The 14764-nt window shown below is 45.2% G+C and overlaps 3 protein-coding genes across 3 annotated transcripts; all 3 read right to left on the bottom strand.

Moving 5' to 3' along the window:
* Window positions 1–720: 720 nt before the first annotated feature.
* Window positions 721–1579, bottom strand: LOC135113288 (pro-resilin-like). The gene is made up of 3 exons (XM_064028502.1): window positions 1383–1579; window positions 1209–1280; window positions 721–1111 (listed from the first exon to the last, which is right to left on the bottom strand). Exons 1-3 carry the CDS (start codon window positions 1392–1394, stop codon window positions 827–829), a joined length of 369 nt encoding a protein of 122 aa, XP_063884572.1. The 5' UTR covers window positions 1395–1579; the 3' UTR covers window positions 721–826.
* Window positions 1580–3754: 2175 nt separating this feature from the next.
* On the bottom strand, window positions 3755–4471 carry LOC135113287 (pro-resilin-like). The gene is made up of 3 exons (XM_064028500.1): window positions 4420–4471; window positions 4246–4317; window positions 3755–4148 (listed from the first exon to the last, which is right to left on the bottom strand). Exons 1-3 carry the CDS (start codon window positions 4429–4431, stop codon window positions 3864–3866), a joined length of 369 nt encoding a protein of 122 aa, XP_063884570.1. The 5' UTR covers window positions 4432–4471; the 3' UTR covers window positions 3755–3863.
* Window positions 4472–6290: 1819 nt separating this feature from the next.
* On the bottom strand, window positions 6291–6982 carry LOC135113286 (pro-resilin-like). The gene is made up of 3 exons (XM_064028499.1): window positions 6949–6982; window positions 6784–6855; window positions 6291–6683 (listed from the first exon to the last, which is right to left on the bottom strand). Exons 1-3 carry the CDS (start codon window positions 6958–6960, stop codon window positions 6399–6401), a joined length of 369 nt encoding a protein of 122 aa, XP_063884569.1. The 5' UTR covers window positions 6961–6982; the 3' UTR covers window positions 6291–6398.
* Window positions 6983–14764: the final 7782 nt, after the last annotated feature.

The raw sequence follows: 14764 nt of genomic DNA, 5'->3' as shown, positions 1-14764 counted from the left end.
GGAAACTGCTGTGTGAGGTGAAATAATTTGCAGCCTCAGTAACAAGATAGAATATCAAAGTCGCCTCCATAAAGCGCGTTACAAACTGTCACTTTGGAATGAACATCCTCTGTTTGTCCTTTTCTTATAATCTAAACTGGAAACTTCACATCTCATCTCTAGCTAAAACAGCTTCTATAAAGTTATATGTTCTGAGACGTCTCCGCCAGTTTTTCTCACCACCCCCAAGCTGTTAACTCTGTACAGGGGACTTATCCATTTTCATGTTAACTGCTCTTCTGATCTTGCTAGCTGCATGCCTCCTCTCCTCCCGCGGCCTCGCTGCACAAGACTCTTCTTTCTCTCAACCCTATTCTGTCCACCTCTCTAATGCAAGAGTTAACCAGTATTCTCAGTCATTCATTCCTTTCTCTGGTAAACTCTGGAACTCCCTGCCTGCTTCTGTATTTCTATTTCCTATGACCTGAACTCCTTCAAGAGGGAGGTTTCAAGACACTTATTCTTCACTTTTTTTTGACTACTGTTTCGGACCGTATTCGTGGACCGGCATCTCAGTGGGCTTTTTTTTAAATTGGATTTTTGTTGCCCTTAGCCAGCGTCCTCTTACATGAAAAAAAAAAAAAGACATACTTGCTTGGTGAACTGCCGAGGCGGATAAGGAAGTGCTAATGCCTGCGGCCAGTGTTATCAGCAGCAGAAGGGAGTCAACAACGAGAATGCTTGCCTTGTCTTTATTGCAAGTTATGCACGGAGAGAGATAATAAATACAGAATGGGGTGAGGGGGGCGAGGTGAGGGTCCTGGCGTCGGGAGGGAGGGAAGTGTGCTCAGCGGGCGTAGCTCGGGCCTGGGGTGCCGTAGGTCGGCGTCGGGGGCCTGGTGGGGACCCCGTATCCTCGCTGAGGGTACTGGGCCTCGCCCTCGTAAGTGACCTCGGCCAGGTAGCCTGAATTGCCCTGCACAGAGTAGGTGACCTTCTGCAGGCGACCGTCGGGCAGCTGCACGAAGTAGTATCCCTGCGTGTTGTCTCCGTCGCGGGCTTCCTGGTGGCCGTAGTTGTTGCTGGAAGCAGCGTCGTTGACAGCCCAGTTGAAGTTATAGTTGGCGGGCGCCTGCGGGAGTAGGAGTAAGGATGTTGAGGGCAAGTGTTGACCCAGGAAGAGAGGGTGGTAAGGGTGAGAGAAGGATGAGGCAGGTTGGTGTACTTACTGCTCCATAGGAGTCCTGGGGCACGTAGGAGGCGGCGGAGAGGGCCACGAGGGCGGCCAGGACGAGGAGGAGCTGTGGGTATGAGGAATGAGGTGAGCGTTAGTGAGGCGTGTGAGGCAGGTGGCGTGTGTGTGAGGCAGGCCCTGTGTGTGTTAGTGTGGGAAGCCAACCCACCTTGCAAGCCATGTTGGTGCAGGAGTGTGAATGGTGGTGACGGAGAGAGGCCGCGCGGCTTATATAGCGGCATGTCGGTAGTGGTGTTGGTGGTGGTTGCTTTGATCGTTGTTGACGGGGAAAGCCAGGCAGCCTTTGACCCTGTGCTATTTCACTCTGCCTTCGTCACCAGGAGAAAAAAGGCTAGTTTCATTATATAATTTGTGCTACTGAGGAGGACGTGTTATTTGATATATTGGTCAATATTTAGTTTAGTTTATTGCTCCATAGTTGTTAGGCTTTTTTTTTTTTAGGTTTTTGGTTGTTTTACTTTTTTGTTATGAGACGTTGCATCATTTTAATATTCTTAGTTAAATAATGATTAAAAAATTTGAAAAAGGCTAATTTGTGACAGATTTCACCATGAAAAATATGAAAACCAAGAAATCTAAGAAAAAACATAACAAATACGTAAGTATCAGGAGGGATATGCCATGCAGCAAGTTAGTCTGTTGTGAAAAAAAAAAAACCTCATAGGAACAAATCATTGATATTAGAAGTGGCATTCAAGCAAGCACACAAGCAGTTTTGGAATATAAGCAATAACAGAAAAAAAAAAGACTTCGCAATGACATAAGGTGATTTAAAATTTTTGCAACAACATTTTAAGGGAAGAGAATGCCAGACGTTAACGGCCCGAATAAAGACGTCTTCGGTGAACATGAATTTCTTTACCAAGAATATTAAGATATTTATGTCTTCATGTAATGCTTTACTGATCGAGTGTAAAATAATATTCAATGGACTCGCTGTCAAATCTTTTGAATATTTCGAATGCTTCTGTCATACCACCATTTATTTCAGTAAAGGTAAATACGTTTCTTCATATCTTTCGTCATAAGATCTATTTTCCAACTGAAAAATATTTTTGTTAATCCTCTTTGTACTCCAAAGGTTTCTGTGCCTTTTGATTTTGACACTAATCAAAACTCCACGGGGTGGTCAAGGTGAGGTCAAGCTGGGAATTGTAAAGGTTTGCCATTACTTTTTCTAATTGTTTGTTGGAGACGCGTAGGATGAAGCCAATTTAAAACGAATCGTAACTACCACACAGTGTTGATTGGGCTTTAAGTAGTTTGGTATTAACTTTAAGTCCCTCCTCCTTCTTCAGTAGAAATTCACCGGTATTCATCAAATACTGAACTTGATTGATGTTGCTTCCTTATGAAATTTAGCACTCGTTAAGATTGTTTCGCTTGTCCTTTTAAAAAAAAACTTTCTGAATTTGCGAATCATATGTTTGGTAGCAATTATTGTATGTATCGTTTTTATTTTTATTTGTATTGGAAATTTAGGTCCGCCTTGGTGCAGTGGAACTGCGCGCTTTAGAGGCCCAATGGTCCTCAGGCGCACGGGTTTGAATCCTGGCCACGGTTCGAAGGTAGGAAGGGCATCCGCTCAGGGTAACGGTTCCCAAATGCTACAACCAAGGTCCTTCGTTAGGAGGCACCGTCCTATGCCAAATATACTGTGAAAAGTGGACGTAAAGGAGAGAAAGAAAAATTGTATAGAAATTTGCTCCTTTCCAAATATTTCATGTTCATGTTCTGAATTATTTGTCTAAGTGCAATATTTATTTTTTTTTTTCTTATCTGAAGAAGATATTTCCGTCAAGAATTTACTGTTGTATGCGTGTGCCGCCAAATCTTGGGGTAGAGATGGGTCTTCACTGAACAGTCATGGATTGGTTCTTGTTTAAGTTTACTGGAGTTTCTTTTTGTGGTGTTCGACGCAGACACCGGGTGACATTCTACAGCGGCTGTTCCTGGAAGCTTTCTTGTCCTCAGATCAAACTTCTATGGGAACTTTAGGGAATATATCGAACTGAGGACGTTTCAGTAGGTACGAATATGATGGACAGTAATGATTTCATGATGCATTGCTGAAAACTGTCCGTGACCCGAGGTAGTTATGGTAGTAAGGTTGTTACTTTTAAGGTTGTTACTTTAAGGTCATCACAGTACTTTAGGGACTTGTTTTATTTGGTCTGCATTGACCATGTTCTTCTACTGTGTCTCTCTATACTTCTCTTCCGTCCATAATCTAATTTTGTCTGCCTTCATTACCCTTCTCCAAATCTCTCTCTCTCTCTCTCTCTCTCTCTCTCTCTCTCTCTCTCTCTCTGGGTGTGGGAGAATGCCTAGACACAGGTTGGTGAGAACACCTGCAGAAAGATGTGACGCCGTCGTGATGTGTGTTACTGGGTGTCACGAGGAACAAGGCAGTGCTGGCTGGGTGATCTGTCAAGGTGGTGGCGGCTGCCAGAGGGTTGGCAGCAGCAGCACCAGCAGCAGCAGGAAGAGGAGAGTGCACGAGGATAAAAAGGGTTGGAATGCTTGCCTTGTCTTTATTGCAAGTTATGCACGGAGGGAGTCTATAAATACAGAATGGGGTGAGGCGGGGGTGTTGCAGGTCATTTTGTCGGGAGGGAGGGAAGTGTGCTCAGCGGGCGTAGCGCGGGCCTGGGGTGCCGTAGGTCGGCGTCGGGGGCCTGGTGGGGACCCCGTATCCTCGCTGAGGGTACTGGGCCTCGCCCTCGTAAGTGACCTCGGCCAGGTAGCCTGAGTTGCCCTGCACAGAGTAGGTGACCTTCTGCAGGCGACCGTCGGGCAGCTGCACGAAGTAGTATCCCTGCGTGTTGTCTCCGTCGCGGGCTTCCTGGTGGCCGTAGTTGTTGCTGGAAGCAGCGTCGTTGACAGCCCAGTTGAAGTTATAGTTGGCGGGCGCCTGCGGGAGGAGGAATAAGGGTGTTGAGGGCAAGTGTTGACCCAGGAAGAGAGGGCGGTAAGGGTGAGAGAAGGATGAGGCAGGTTGGTGTACTTACTGCTCCATAGGAGTCCTGGGGCACGTAGGAGGCGGCGGAGAGGGCCACGAGGGCGGCCAGGACGAGGAGGAGCTGTGGGTATGAGGAATGAGGTGAGCGTTAGTGAGGCGTGTGAGGCAGGTGGCGTGTGTGTGAGGCAGGCCCTGTGTGTGTTAGTGTGGGAAGCCAACCCACCTTGCAAGCCATGTTGGTGCAGGAGTGTGAATGGTGGTGACGGGAGAGGCGGCGCGGCTTATATTGCGGCGTGGCGGTGGTGGTGTTGCTGGTGGTCGCTTTGGTCGTTGTTGACGGGGAAAGCCAGGCAGCCCTTGACTCAACGTTTTAATGGTGAGGATGAGTAGCAATCGCTGACCAGAAGCTGTAGCTGTACAATAATCGTGAAAGCAAGAGTAGCGAAGGTAATGATGTTATTCTATTATTCTAGATCAAGAAAGACTGTAGTAGTGAAATATATATAATGCTTCTTGTACTTTTGTAGTGGTGACCAAAGAAACACAGTGGCCAGGGCTGGTGTCCGAAGGGACACCAGCCCTTCACCTGGTGATAGGCAAGGCGTGGTGATAGGCAAGGCGGCCTGAGGCTGGCGTCAGGTCTCAGAGGAAAGGCGCCCCATGGAATGTGGGCGGCAAGAGTGTGAGCGTGTGTCCCCACACCAAATTCACGAATGGGAATGCAATAGGGTATGATCGTGTGAATAAGAGGCAGGAGACGCACCTGGAAATGTTATCAGATCAATCAGTCTGGCGCCACAGGCAACACTTCGCCCCGCCACTGACACAACACCGGGCACCAGTGTTTCGGACCTGACCGCTGAGGACATAATAACTCACCACGAGAGTCTGTATGCATTGGACAACACGTGAAGGCAATTTTATGATGTTTTTTGAGGCTTTTTTTTTTCAAGGTAGCAAATGTTATTAAAACAATTTGCTAATTTTTCGTTCTCTGTGTGGTTCATGTGGTCTCACTGTGCCTTATTCTGTAAGGGGATGTTCTTGGGCACGCTGCGCCGATCAAGGCACAGAGGTACACTGGACCTTCCTGCTTAATAAATATTTTTTCAGCTATCTTGTACGAGTACATACACAGGAAACATCAGATAATGATGATTATAAGCCATCTATACAAAAGGTGTTTTATTATATGCATAAGGAAAAGCGAAATTATGCATGGAGTATATGAATATATTTATGATATTATTTGAAGTTCTGGCAGTCATCATTGCTGTTTCCCTTTATACAAATGCATTCCGCGAACACGCCACTCGTGGCACCACTCGCCACACGGCGTGGCTGCGATGTCATCCTCTCTTCCACAGACTCGTCCTGGCTGGGCAGTCTTGCCCCTGGCCACATTCTGTGACCTGCCAGCGGGTAGCGCAGACACTGCGAGTCTAGAATTCATATATTTATGAGCATAAAGTATTTTCCTCCAGCAAATACTGACATGTGTGACTTTTGTGCTAGATGTAACCTTAGAATCCGGAATGTGTCACGACAAATAAGATATGAGGTAAGGAAATTACAGTTTAACTCCAGAGGGCAAACAAACTCGGCGATCAGCTAACCACACAGCAGTGAAGACATCAGTGCACACTGTAAGGAGGGAGGGTTATGGTTAAAGGTGTGCTGAGGCAATGACCGCCATTCAAGGCAGTGTTTGGTGCCACGAGGCAGTGTGGCTTGCCGTGACCCATCCTGACTACCAGGCCGCTGCGCTCCCGAGTCCCAGCAAGCGGGCGACCGTCACCCATTGTGGTGTGTGACACGGACTTGGTGGGGGTGTCAGGCCAGCCAGCAAAGCACCGCAATGCTTGTGACCGCAGTGACCATCTCTCAAGTGTTTGCTCTCTAGGACCTAAAGGAAGAACACCAGGAGCCTGGGGCGAGTGGCTGACACAGAAATGTTGAAGGCGAAGTAAAGGGAAGAGGCTTTAGTGCTCGATACCAAGACTTTGTTGTTTATGAGACTCTTGGATATCTGTGTAAGGGTATCTTTGGCGAGGAGGAGGTGTTGGGGAGTCGATGAACAGAAAGGGCTTGAGTGCTTGCCTTGTCTTTATTGCAAGTTATGCACGGAGGGAGTCAATAAATACAGAAAAGTGTGAGGGGGAGGCGGTGCGGGTCCTGGCGTCGGGAGGGAGGGAAGTGTACTCAGCGGGCGTAGCGCGGGGCCGGGGTGCCATAGGTCGGCGTAGGGTGCCTGGCGGGGGCACCGTATCCTTGCTGGGGGTACTGGGCCTCGCCCTCGTAAGTGACCTCGGCCAGGAAGCCTGAGTCGCCCTGCACAGAGTAGGTGACCTTCTGCAGGCGACCGTCGGGCAGCTGCACGAAGTAGTATCCCTGCGTGTTGTCTCCGTCGCGGGCTTCCTGGTGGCCGTAATTGTTGCCGGAAGGAGCGTCGTTGACAGCCCAGTTGAAGTTATAGTTGGCGGGCGCCTGTGGGAGGAATAAAGGTGTTGAGGGCAAGTGTTGACCCAGGAAGAGAGAGTGGTGAGGGCGAGGGAAGGATGAGGCAGGCTGGTGTACTCGTACTTACTGCTCCATAGGAGTTCTGGGGCACGTAGGAGGCGGCGGAGAGGGCCACGAGGGCGGCCAGGACGAGGAGGAGCTGTGGGAATGAAGTGAGCGTTAGTGAGGCGTGTGAGGCAGGTGGCGTGTGTGTGAGGCAGGCCCTGTGTGTTAGTGTGGGAAGCCAACCCACCTTGCAAGCCATGTTGGTGCAGGAGTGTGAATGGTGGTGACGGAGACAGGCTTATATAGCGGCTTATATAGCGGCGCGGCGGCTTATATAGCGGCGCGGCGGTGACGGTGGCGGTAGCAGTGTTGTTGTTGTTGTTGTTGTTGTTGTTGTTGTTATTAGTGGTGGTGGTGGTGGTGGTGATGGTGGTGCTCGCTACTGAGGGGAAAGCGAGGCAGCCCTTGACAGTCTATAGTCTGATGGTGAGGATGAGTAGTACTGGAGCAATGATTGGAGTCACATCGCACAGACAGAAGAATGAGTACAGTGGCGATGTCAGGGGAAGCAGTGTGGCCGACTTTTTTTTCTCCCGCCATTAGTCTTGTGGTAGAGAGTTTCGTTCTGTCATTGTTATCGTGGGAGTGACGGAGAGCTTGTCTTTTCTCTGATGGGTGTGAAAAATGCAGCGTTTGAAATATGATCCCAGAAACAGCGATATCATATGGTGCCGGTTAGGTTTGTGAGTGAACGCTTCCTCTTCCACTGAGAAACTGGGGCTTTGGTTCTTGGTGATGGGGACACTCTTAATAGTGGCGAGGATGATGCTGGAAGTCCATTGCTTTCATCGCTGACAAAACTAAAGAGCTTGGAGTCTCTCTAAAGGAAATAAACGAGATACGTGATATTGAGAATGGGACAGTCAGGCAGCATCCCCGTTGACGACCTTGGCGGTTAATGAAGCTGATAGAATGGTGTTGGTGGAAGTGGAGAGTGACAGTCATAGAGAGTGAAGAGCAAAGAATGAAAAGATGAAATAGTATGTTTCTTTAGACTGTAGTGTAATTGTATGAGGCGAGTAGGCGTGGGTGCTGCAGGAAGGAGTGTCACTGACGGCCGGAGAGGGAAGACACACTCGTAAACCTCCTGGACGCTGAAATGCACGTAAGGTGACGACAGAGCGAGACACGTTCTTGCTGGTGTCGTATATTTTATAGCTGACAATATCACTTTCGTCATCGTTTAGAGGAAGATAAACGTTGCAATGGTCAATATATTTCATTTTAAAGAGATCGTTTATGTACAACCGCAAGAAGTTGTAAAGCTTTGGGAAAATTAGAACGCTGAATGAAATCGTATTGATGGTCATTATTATTATTATTATTATTATTATTATTATTATTATTATTATTATTAATAGTAGTAGTAGCTGTAGTAGTAGTAATAATAGTAGTAATAGTAGTAGTAGTAGTAGTAGTAGTAGTAGTAGCGGTAGTAGTAGTAGTAGTAGTAGTAACAGTAGTAACAGTAGTAGTAGTAGTAGTAGTAGTAGTAGTAATAGTAGTAGCAGTAGTAGTTATAGTAGTAGCGGTAGAATTTGTTGCTGTTTTAGTAGTAGTAACAGTAGTAGTAGTAGTAGTAGTAGTAGTAGTAGTAGTAGTAGTAGTAGTAGTAATAGAAGATACAGCTTCGGCAGCAGCAGCAGCTGTCATTATTCTTGTTGGACGTTGATGGAGATGACATTGATAGAGATAATAGTGATGATAATGATGATGCTGATAAAAGGCGAGGATAAAGACACCTTGCATTATTTTCTAACTAAAGTTCTTTTACACTCTTGAGGCGCAGGAATCTCAAAGGTTTCCGCGACGCAAGCCAAGTGTTATTTTTCCAGTCTATTCCGAGATTGCTTTTGACTCAACGCTCCGCTTCCCTTCATGACAGATTGCAAGAATTCACCAAATCATTCGCGTCACGCTTTTAGAAGAATGTCTCGCCTTCTTGGATTAGCGGGAGTGACTCAGCGTGTGTGATTTCATTAACCGAGGGTGGAAGCTGGTTAGATTTTGGCCCTTTCCTTCTTATTTATCATTCATCCTCCGTCTTGTGTTGCGTTGTGTGTGTGTGGGAGTATTGTCTTGTTTTTGTGCCGCCACTCCTCTCTTAGATCTTCTGTTCCTTCTTGTTTATTTGTATTATGTTTGTTTTTATAAATAGATAGACAGATATGTAGGTAGATGGATATTTAAATAAGTAGATAGATAAATAAAAAGAGATTAGATATACAGAAAAATGGGTAGAGAGAGAGAGAGAGAGAGAGAGAGAGAGAGAGAGAGAGAGAGAGAGAGAGAGAGAGAGAGAGAGAGAGAGAGAGAGAGAGAGAGAGAGAATAAGTTCTACTGGGAAGACCTGGAATAAACAGAGAACTGGCAAAGATGAAAGAACAAGGTTGTAGCATTTCTCCGGCAGTAGAATCGTAGAGACTGATGATTTTGTCTAAATTTATCGTGAATTTATCTTAACATATGTTCAGTTTATAAGTGCAAAGTAATACAATGTTTTTTTCTAACTTTTCTAACAAACGCAGACTCATCACCAGAAAGGTTGGCGAGGCGAGAGAGTCTAGTTTGCTAGACACACCTGATAGACGATCGCTAAGGTGACATAATCGCGAAACAAGCTGAACTAACTGGAGAGTTAATGCGAAGCCACAAAACCACAGAGTTACCGAGGAAAGTGTCGTGTGTGAGTTTGGTTCATGATGTACAACGAGATCTCTTGGTGATGATAAGCACGTCTTTTTGCCCCACAAGGACACCCAAGCTCGCTTCCCACGCTCTCTACGCCTCCGTCCGCGGCCCTACGACGCCTCCAACGCTCCCGTGGCTCTTATTGGCCGGAGAATGGACGTAATCTATGCTAACTGTGCTCGCATACGTAAATTATGGGTTGTGTGTTGTAACTGCTCTTGTTTGGTGGTGACTCTTCTTGAATTGGTTAACTTTGGGTTGGAATCTAGTGTTACATAAGGAATATTGTTATTGCATACGTAAATTGTAGGTTGTAAGTTGTAACTGTTCTTGTTTGGTGGTGTGTCTTGTGTTAGTCAAATCTGGGTTGTAATTCAGTGTTACTTAAGGAATATTATTGTTGTTTGTTACTTGGGGGGGAGGGGTAAGTGTTCTTGCCTACGTATATTGTAGATTCTTACTATTAACTGTTCTTGTTTACTGGTAACTCGTCTTGTATTGGTTAACTTTGGGTCGGAATCTGATGTTACGTAAGTAGTGTTGGGTATTTGATCCTTCTTGTATTCTCTCCGATGCCTTACCATGAATTCACCTTCAAATGGGCATACTTCTTCTTTTTTTTTTTTTTAAAGGGACTTGTTTTATTTTGTTCAGCATTGACCATGTTCATCTACTGTGTCTCTTTCTATACTTCTCTTCCTTCCATAATCTCATTTTGCCTGCCTCCATTACCCTTTTCCAAATCTCTCTCTCTCTCTCTCTCTCTCTCTCTCTCTCTCTCTCTCTCTCTCTCTCTCTCTCTCTCTCTCTCTCTCTGCCTTTAATTTAACTCCATCCCTCCGTCTTTGCTTCTCTAACTCATCACTTCTCCACATTTGTCTCTCCTTTACTCCACCTTTATTTCATTTTTACCTCCATCCTTCTTATCTCCACCTCCTATCTCTCCATCACTCCACAGCCCCTTCCTCTCCACCTTTCATCTCTCCATTCCTACTTACACACACACACACACACACACACACACACACACACACACACACACACACACACACACACACACACACACACACACACACACACACACACACACACACACACACACACACACACACACACACATATATGCACACTCATCGCTTACACACAAAACTAAGCGAAACCTCAACAGACTCTGGGGTTAAAAATGCGCCTGAAAAGTCGAACGCACGCTGAGTTATGTAAAGTGGCCGTGAAAACGCTTGTACGTATGTTACAATGCAATTTTTCTTTTTGTGTATAAGTGAAGGTGAAAGAGAGTTTTGTTTTCGTTCTACAATCTCATTTTCCTTTTCTCTTTTGCCATTATTATTTTTTTTATTTGCCTGGCGGAGATGAAATGGGGGGAGGGAAGGGGGTGGGGGTAGGGGCGGGAGGGAAGGGGGAAAGGGTGGAGTTGGGAATGGGGATTTTTAGAGGGCGGGAAAGTAGATCAGGTTCGTGGTTGAGACGAGGCAGTGACACGAGAAACAAGTGACAGTGCGTGGGAGTGACCTTGTGTGTGTGTGTGTGTGTGTGTGTGTGTGTGTGTGTGTGTGTGTGTGTGATTCTGGCAAAAACAGTCGTATTAGTAATTTTGGCATTGACAGTGATAGTAATGATAATAGTAGCAGTAGTAGTGGCAACAGCAGCAGCAGTAGTAGTAGTAGTAGTAGTAGCAGTATTAGCAGTATCAGTAGCAGCAACAAATGTAGAATAATCCATACATAACCACCACCACCACCACCACTCAAACAACAAACACACAACAAGCACCAAGCTAAAACATCAACACACGCCAGCAAAACACAACCGTTACTAATGCCACAGTTGTTCAGGAGTTCCCGTGGCTTGACAAGTGCGCACGCTCCCGCTGACGATAGAGAGAAGGAAGACAAGAAGAGGAAAGAAGAGAAAACACCTAACAGTGTAAATGACACCTTATTACGTGATATGCAAGAGTGTGGCAAGTTTCCTCTGCTCCGTGAAAAGTGGAAAGTGCATTTTTTTGTCCATTAACTTCGACACTCCGTTGTCATGACTGCCTCTTGTCTCTCTCTCTCCCTGGCGATCTTGATCTTGTAACCTTGACGTGTAGTGCTGGTAGTGGTAGTGATGGTGGTAACAGTGGTGGTGGTGGTGGTGGAAGATTGAGTGGTGTGTTATTGTAATCAGTAGAAATAGAAAGGAGTGTACGTACGTATGAATATAAGGGGGTGTGTCAGGATGTTTGTTAGTTTATGATAGTGTTCCTGCAATCCTTCTTGTTTCATGCATTTTAATTTTCATCATGCGACATTGTTATTTCCTTATTTAGAAGACTGTAAGGATCAAAAGATACACTGCAAAAAAGAAAAAAAATATGAGTGTCTGCGGTAGGTAAAGGATGGTAGTTTCATTTAGTGCTGCCTTGGGAAGCTAAAAAATAATAGGGATATGATTCCGACGGTGTGAGTCTGTTAATCAGTGGCTCCGTTGCCCAACCTTAAATCTCGGCACAAGATCGTCTCATTGATTCCTGCCGTACTTTACCTCACTCACTTCCTGTTTGTCATTGAAGCGAACAGAGCTAAAAGAACGCCCTGGATTACAATGGGAGGGGAGGGTGTTTGTAGTAGCAGCTATAGTTAATGTTCTCGTTGTTATTGTTGCTGCTGCTTGTGTAGTAGTAGTAGTAGTAGTAGTAGTAGTATTAGTAGTAGTAGTAGTAATTGTTGTTGTTGTTGTTATTGTTTTATGTATGTGGGACAGAAAAAAAGGCCCATTGAGGTGCCAGTCCACAAAGAATCAGAAGCGATCATTTAAAAAATCGAATATAAGTGTCTTGAAACGCTTCTCCTGAAAGAGTTCAAGTCATAGGAAGGATGAAATGCATACGCAGGTAGGAAGTTGCAGAGTTTACTTGTGTTTACCAGAGATTGTTGTTGGTGTTGTTGTTGTTGTTGTGGTGGAGGTGGTGATGGTGGTGGTGGTGGTATCTTCTGCTATTAAGGCACCAATCTTGCTGCTGTTCGCCGTGCTCTTCTTGGAATGGGCAGTGAAGTACCGTGTTTTTCTTACCGGCATCACTACTATTACTATTATTATAACTAGATGTTGCACCGTGTTCTTGCTACCGGCACCACTACAATTGCTCTCATTACTGCCACGAGGAGCGGAAACTTGCGAGTCACGAGATGTTGGAAATGATACAGAAGGTATCTAGTGATTTCTCCTCCTCCTTATCGCTTTTTTATTTCTGTTCATACTCCTATTACTCTCCTTCTACTGCTAGTGTCACTGGTGATACTACACTCGTATGTCATTTGCTGTATACCTTTATTGTTGTTGTTGTTGTTATTGCTACCATTACTACTTATATTGCTACTACTACTACTACTACTACTACTACTACTACTACTACTACTACTACTACTACTACTACTACTACTACTACTACTACTACTACTACTACTGCTGTTGCTGCTGCTGCTATTACCACTGCTGCTGCTGCTGAGAGAAAATATGAGGGTTATTTTTTTCTGAGCTACAAAATTATTTACGAGACTGTAATCCAAGAATGGGTGTCTAAAAACTCGTAGGTGATTCATGTAAAAACTGTGCAACAGTGAAGGCATTGGGAATGTGATGAAAAAAAAAAAAAAAAAATAGAAATTGCTGCTTGAATAGTGTAGGTCAGTAGTGTGTATCATTAAGAACGGAACAAAAGTGATTGCATGAAATATGTCTTAGCGAAAAGATACATTCACTGTATTAGCAAACAACATTAAATTATTGCTATCATCTACAGTAATTCTTAGTAATTTTTTCTCACTCCTCGTCTTTCTCTCTCTCTTCGTAAGCCACCTATTCTTTCTCTCCCGTTCCCTGCGTCACTTGTCCCTCCGGGGTGACGGGCGTATCCCCATGTTTCTTCGCATCCTATGTCAGCCTCTACTTTGCGCTTATCAGATTTTCTACCCAAGCTTGCAGCCTCTCCACGTCGTTAATTTTCTTCTGCCATTTTCCAAAACCTCTTCCCCTTACAAGCAATACGGTTTCCATAAAGTATTCCATTTTGATCCAGATTTCTGTGTTCACTTGAGTAAATGCACGTGTGAGGGAAAGCTTAATGAGTGCTGATGGTTCCTCAGCGTCAGACCTACACACTGCATCACATTCTGAAGCACTTCTGCGCCGCACCTCCACTACTTTCAAAAGGCTGAAGTTGAAGTCACACGGATTTTTAAGGGAGTTTTACGGTTTTACTGACAGATTAATTAGCCTTCTACTTTATTAGCAGGAGAAACACTCTTAAAAGTCCTAACAAATTACCTCTTTGGCCATGAAAAATAGTGATGAGAGAGGAGAGCGTTTCTGAGCACGGGCCACTGCACACAAATTGGACAAGTTGCACTGCTCTTGTCAACAGTAAATGTTCCCCTGCAGTGCTCCTCGCTGGGACAGGTTCAGTGAAAATCAAGGTCAGGAGTTCATCATATCTCAAGCCCCAAGGTTCGTGAGATTGCTGTATGAGACAAGGACGTGAGGCATGAGCTTGTACTCTCTCTCTCTCTCTCTCTCTCTCTCTCTCTCTCTCTCTCTCTCTCTCTCTCTCTCTCTCTCTCTCTCTCTCTCTCTGTTTCAGAAGACTCAAGTTGAAGTCACAGGGATTTTTAAGGGAGCTTTTACGGTTGTACTGACAGATTAACAAGCTCTCTCTCTCTCTCTCTCTCTCTCTCTCTCTCTCTCTCTCTCTCTCTCTCTCTCTCTCTCTCTCTCTCTCTCTCTCTCTCTCTCTCTCTCTCTCTCTCTCTCTCTCTCTCTCTCTCTCTCTCTCTCTCTCTCTCTCTCTCTCTCTGTATACAATAAAATGCAATGACAAAATAGATGGAGACCTATGTAATCTTCGTGCTGTATCATTTTATTACGAGGTAGAGTGAATGAGTGATGGTGGGAACGTGTTGCGAGGGAAGGAGCGGAGGAATGTGCGGCGGTGAGCTACTAAAGTGTTATTTGAAAGTGTAGTGAGAAAATAAGATTAGTTTGGAGGATAAGATACTGGAGAGGTGCAGACATTAGCGGAGCATTATGGGAAAGTATACGTAGTGAGGGAATGATTGTGGAACTGTAAAAGTGAGTGAAGACTTACGGGAAAGTGTTGTGAGGGAAGAATTATGGAACAGAGTAGAGGTGAGCGAAGAATGAAGGGAGAGCGTAGTGAGGGAGTGATTGTGGAAAAGTGTAGAGGTGAGCGAAGAATTATAAGTGTAGTGAGTGAATGGTTATAGGAAAATGTACTGTTGTGATCGGATGAT

This window comes from Scylla paramamosain, chromosome 25 (genome assembly GCF_035594125.1).
Source record: "Scylla paramamosain isolate STU-SP2022 chromosome 25, ASM3559412v1, whole genome shotgun sequence".
NCBI classification, from domain to species: Eukaryota; Metazoa; Arthropoda; class Malacostraca; order Decapoda; family Portunidae; genus Scylla; species Scylla paramamosain.
This window is presented reverse-complemented; position numbering and strand designations above follow the sequence as displayed.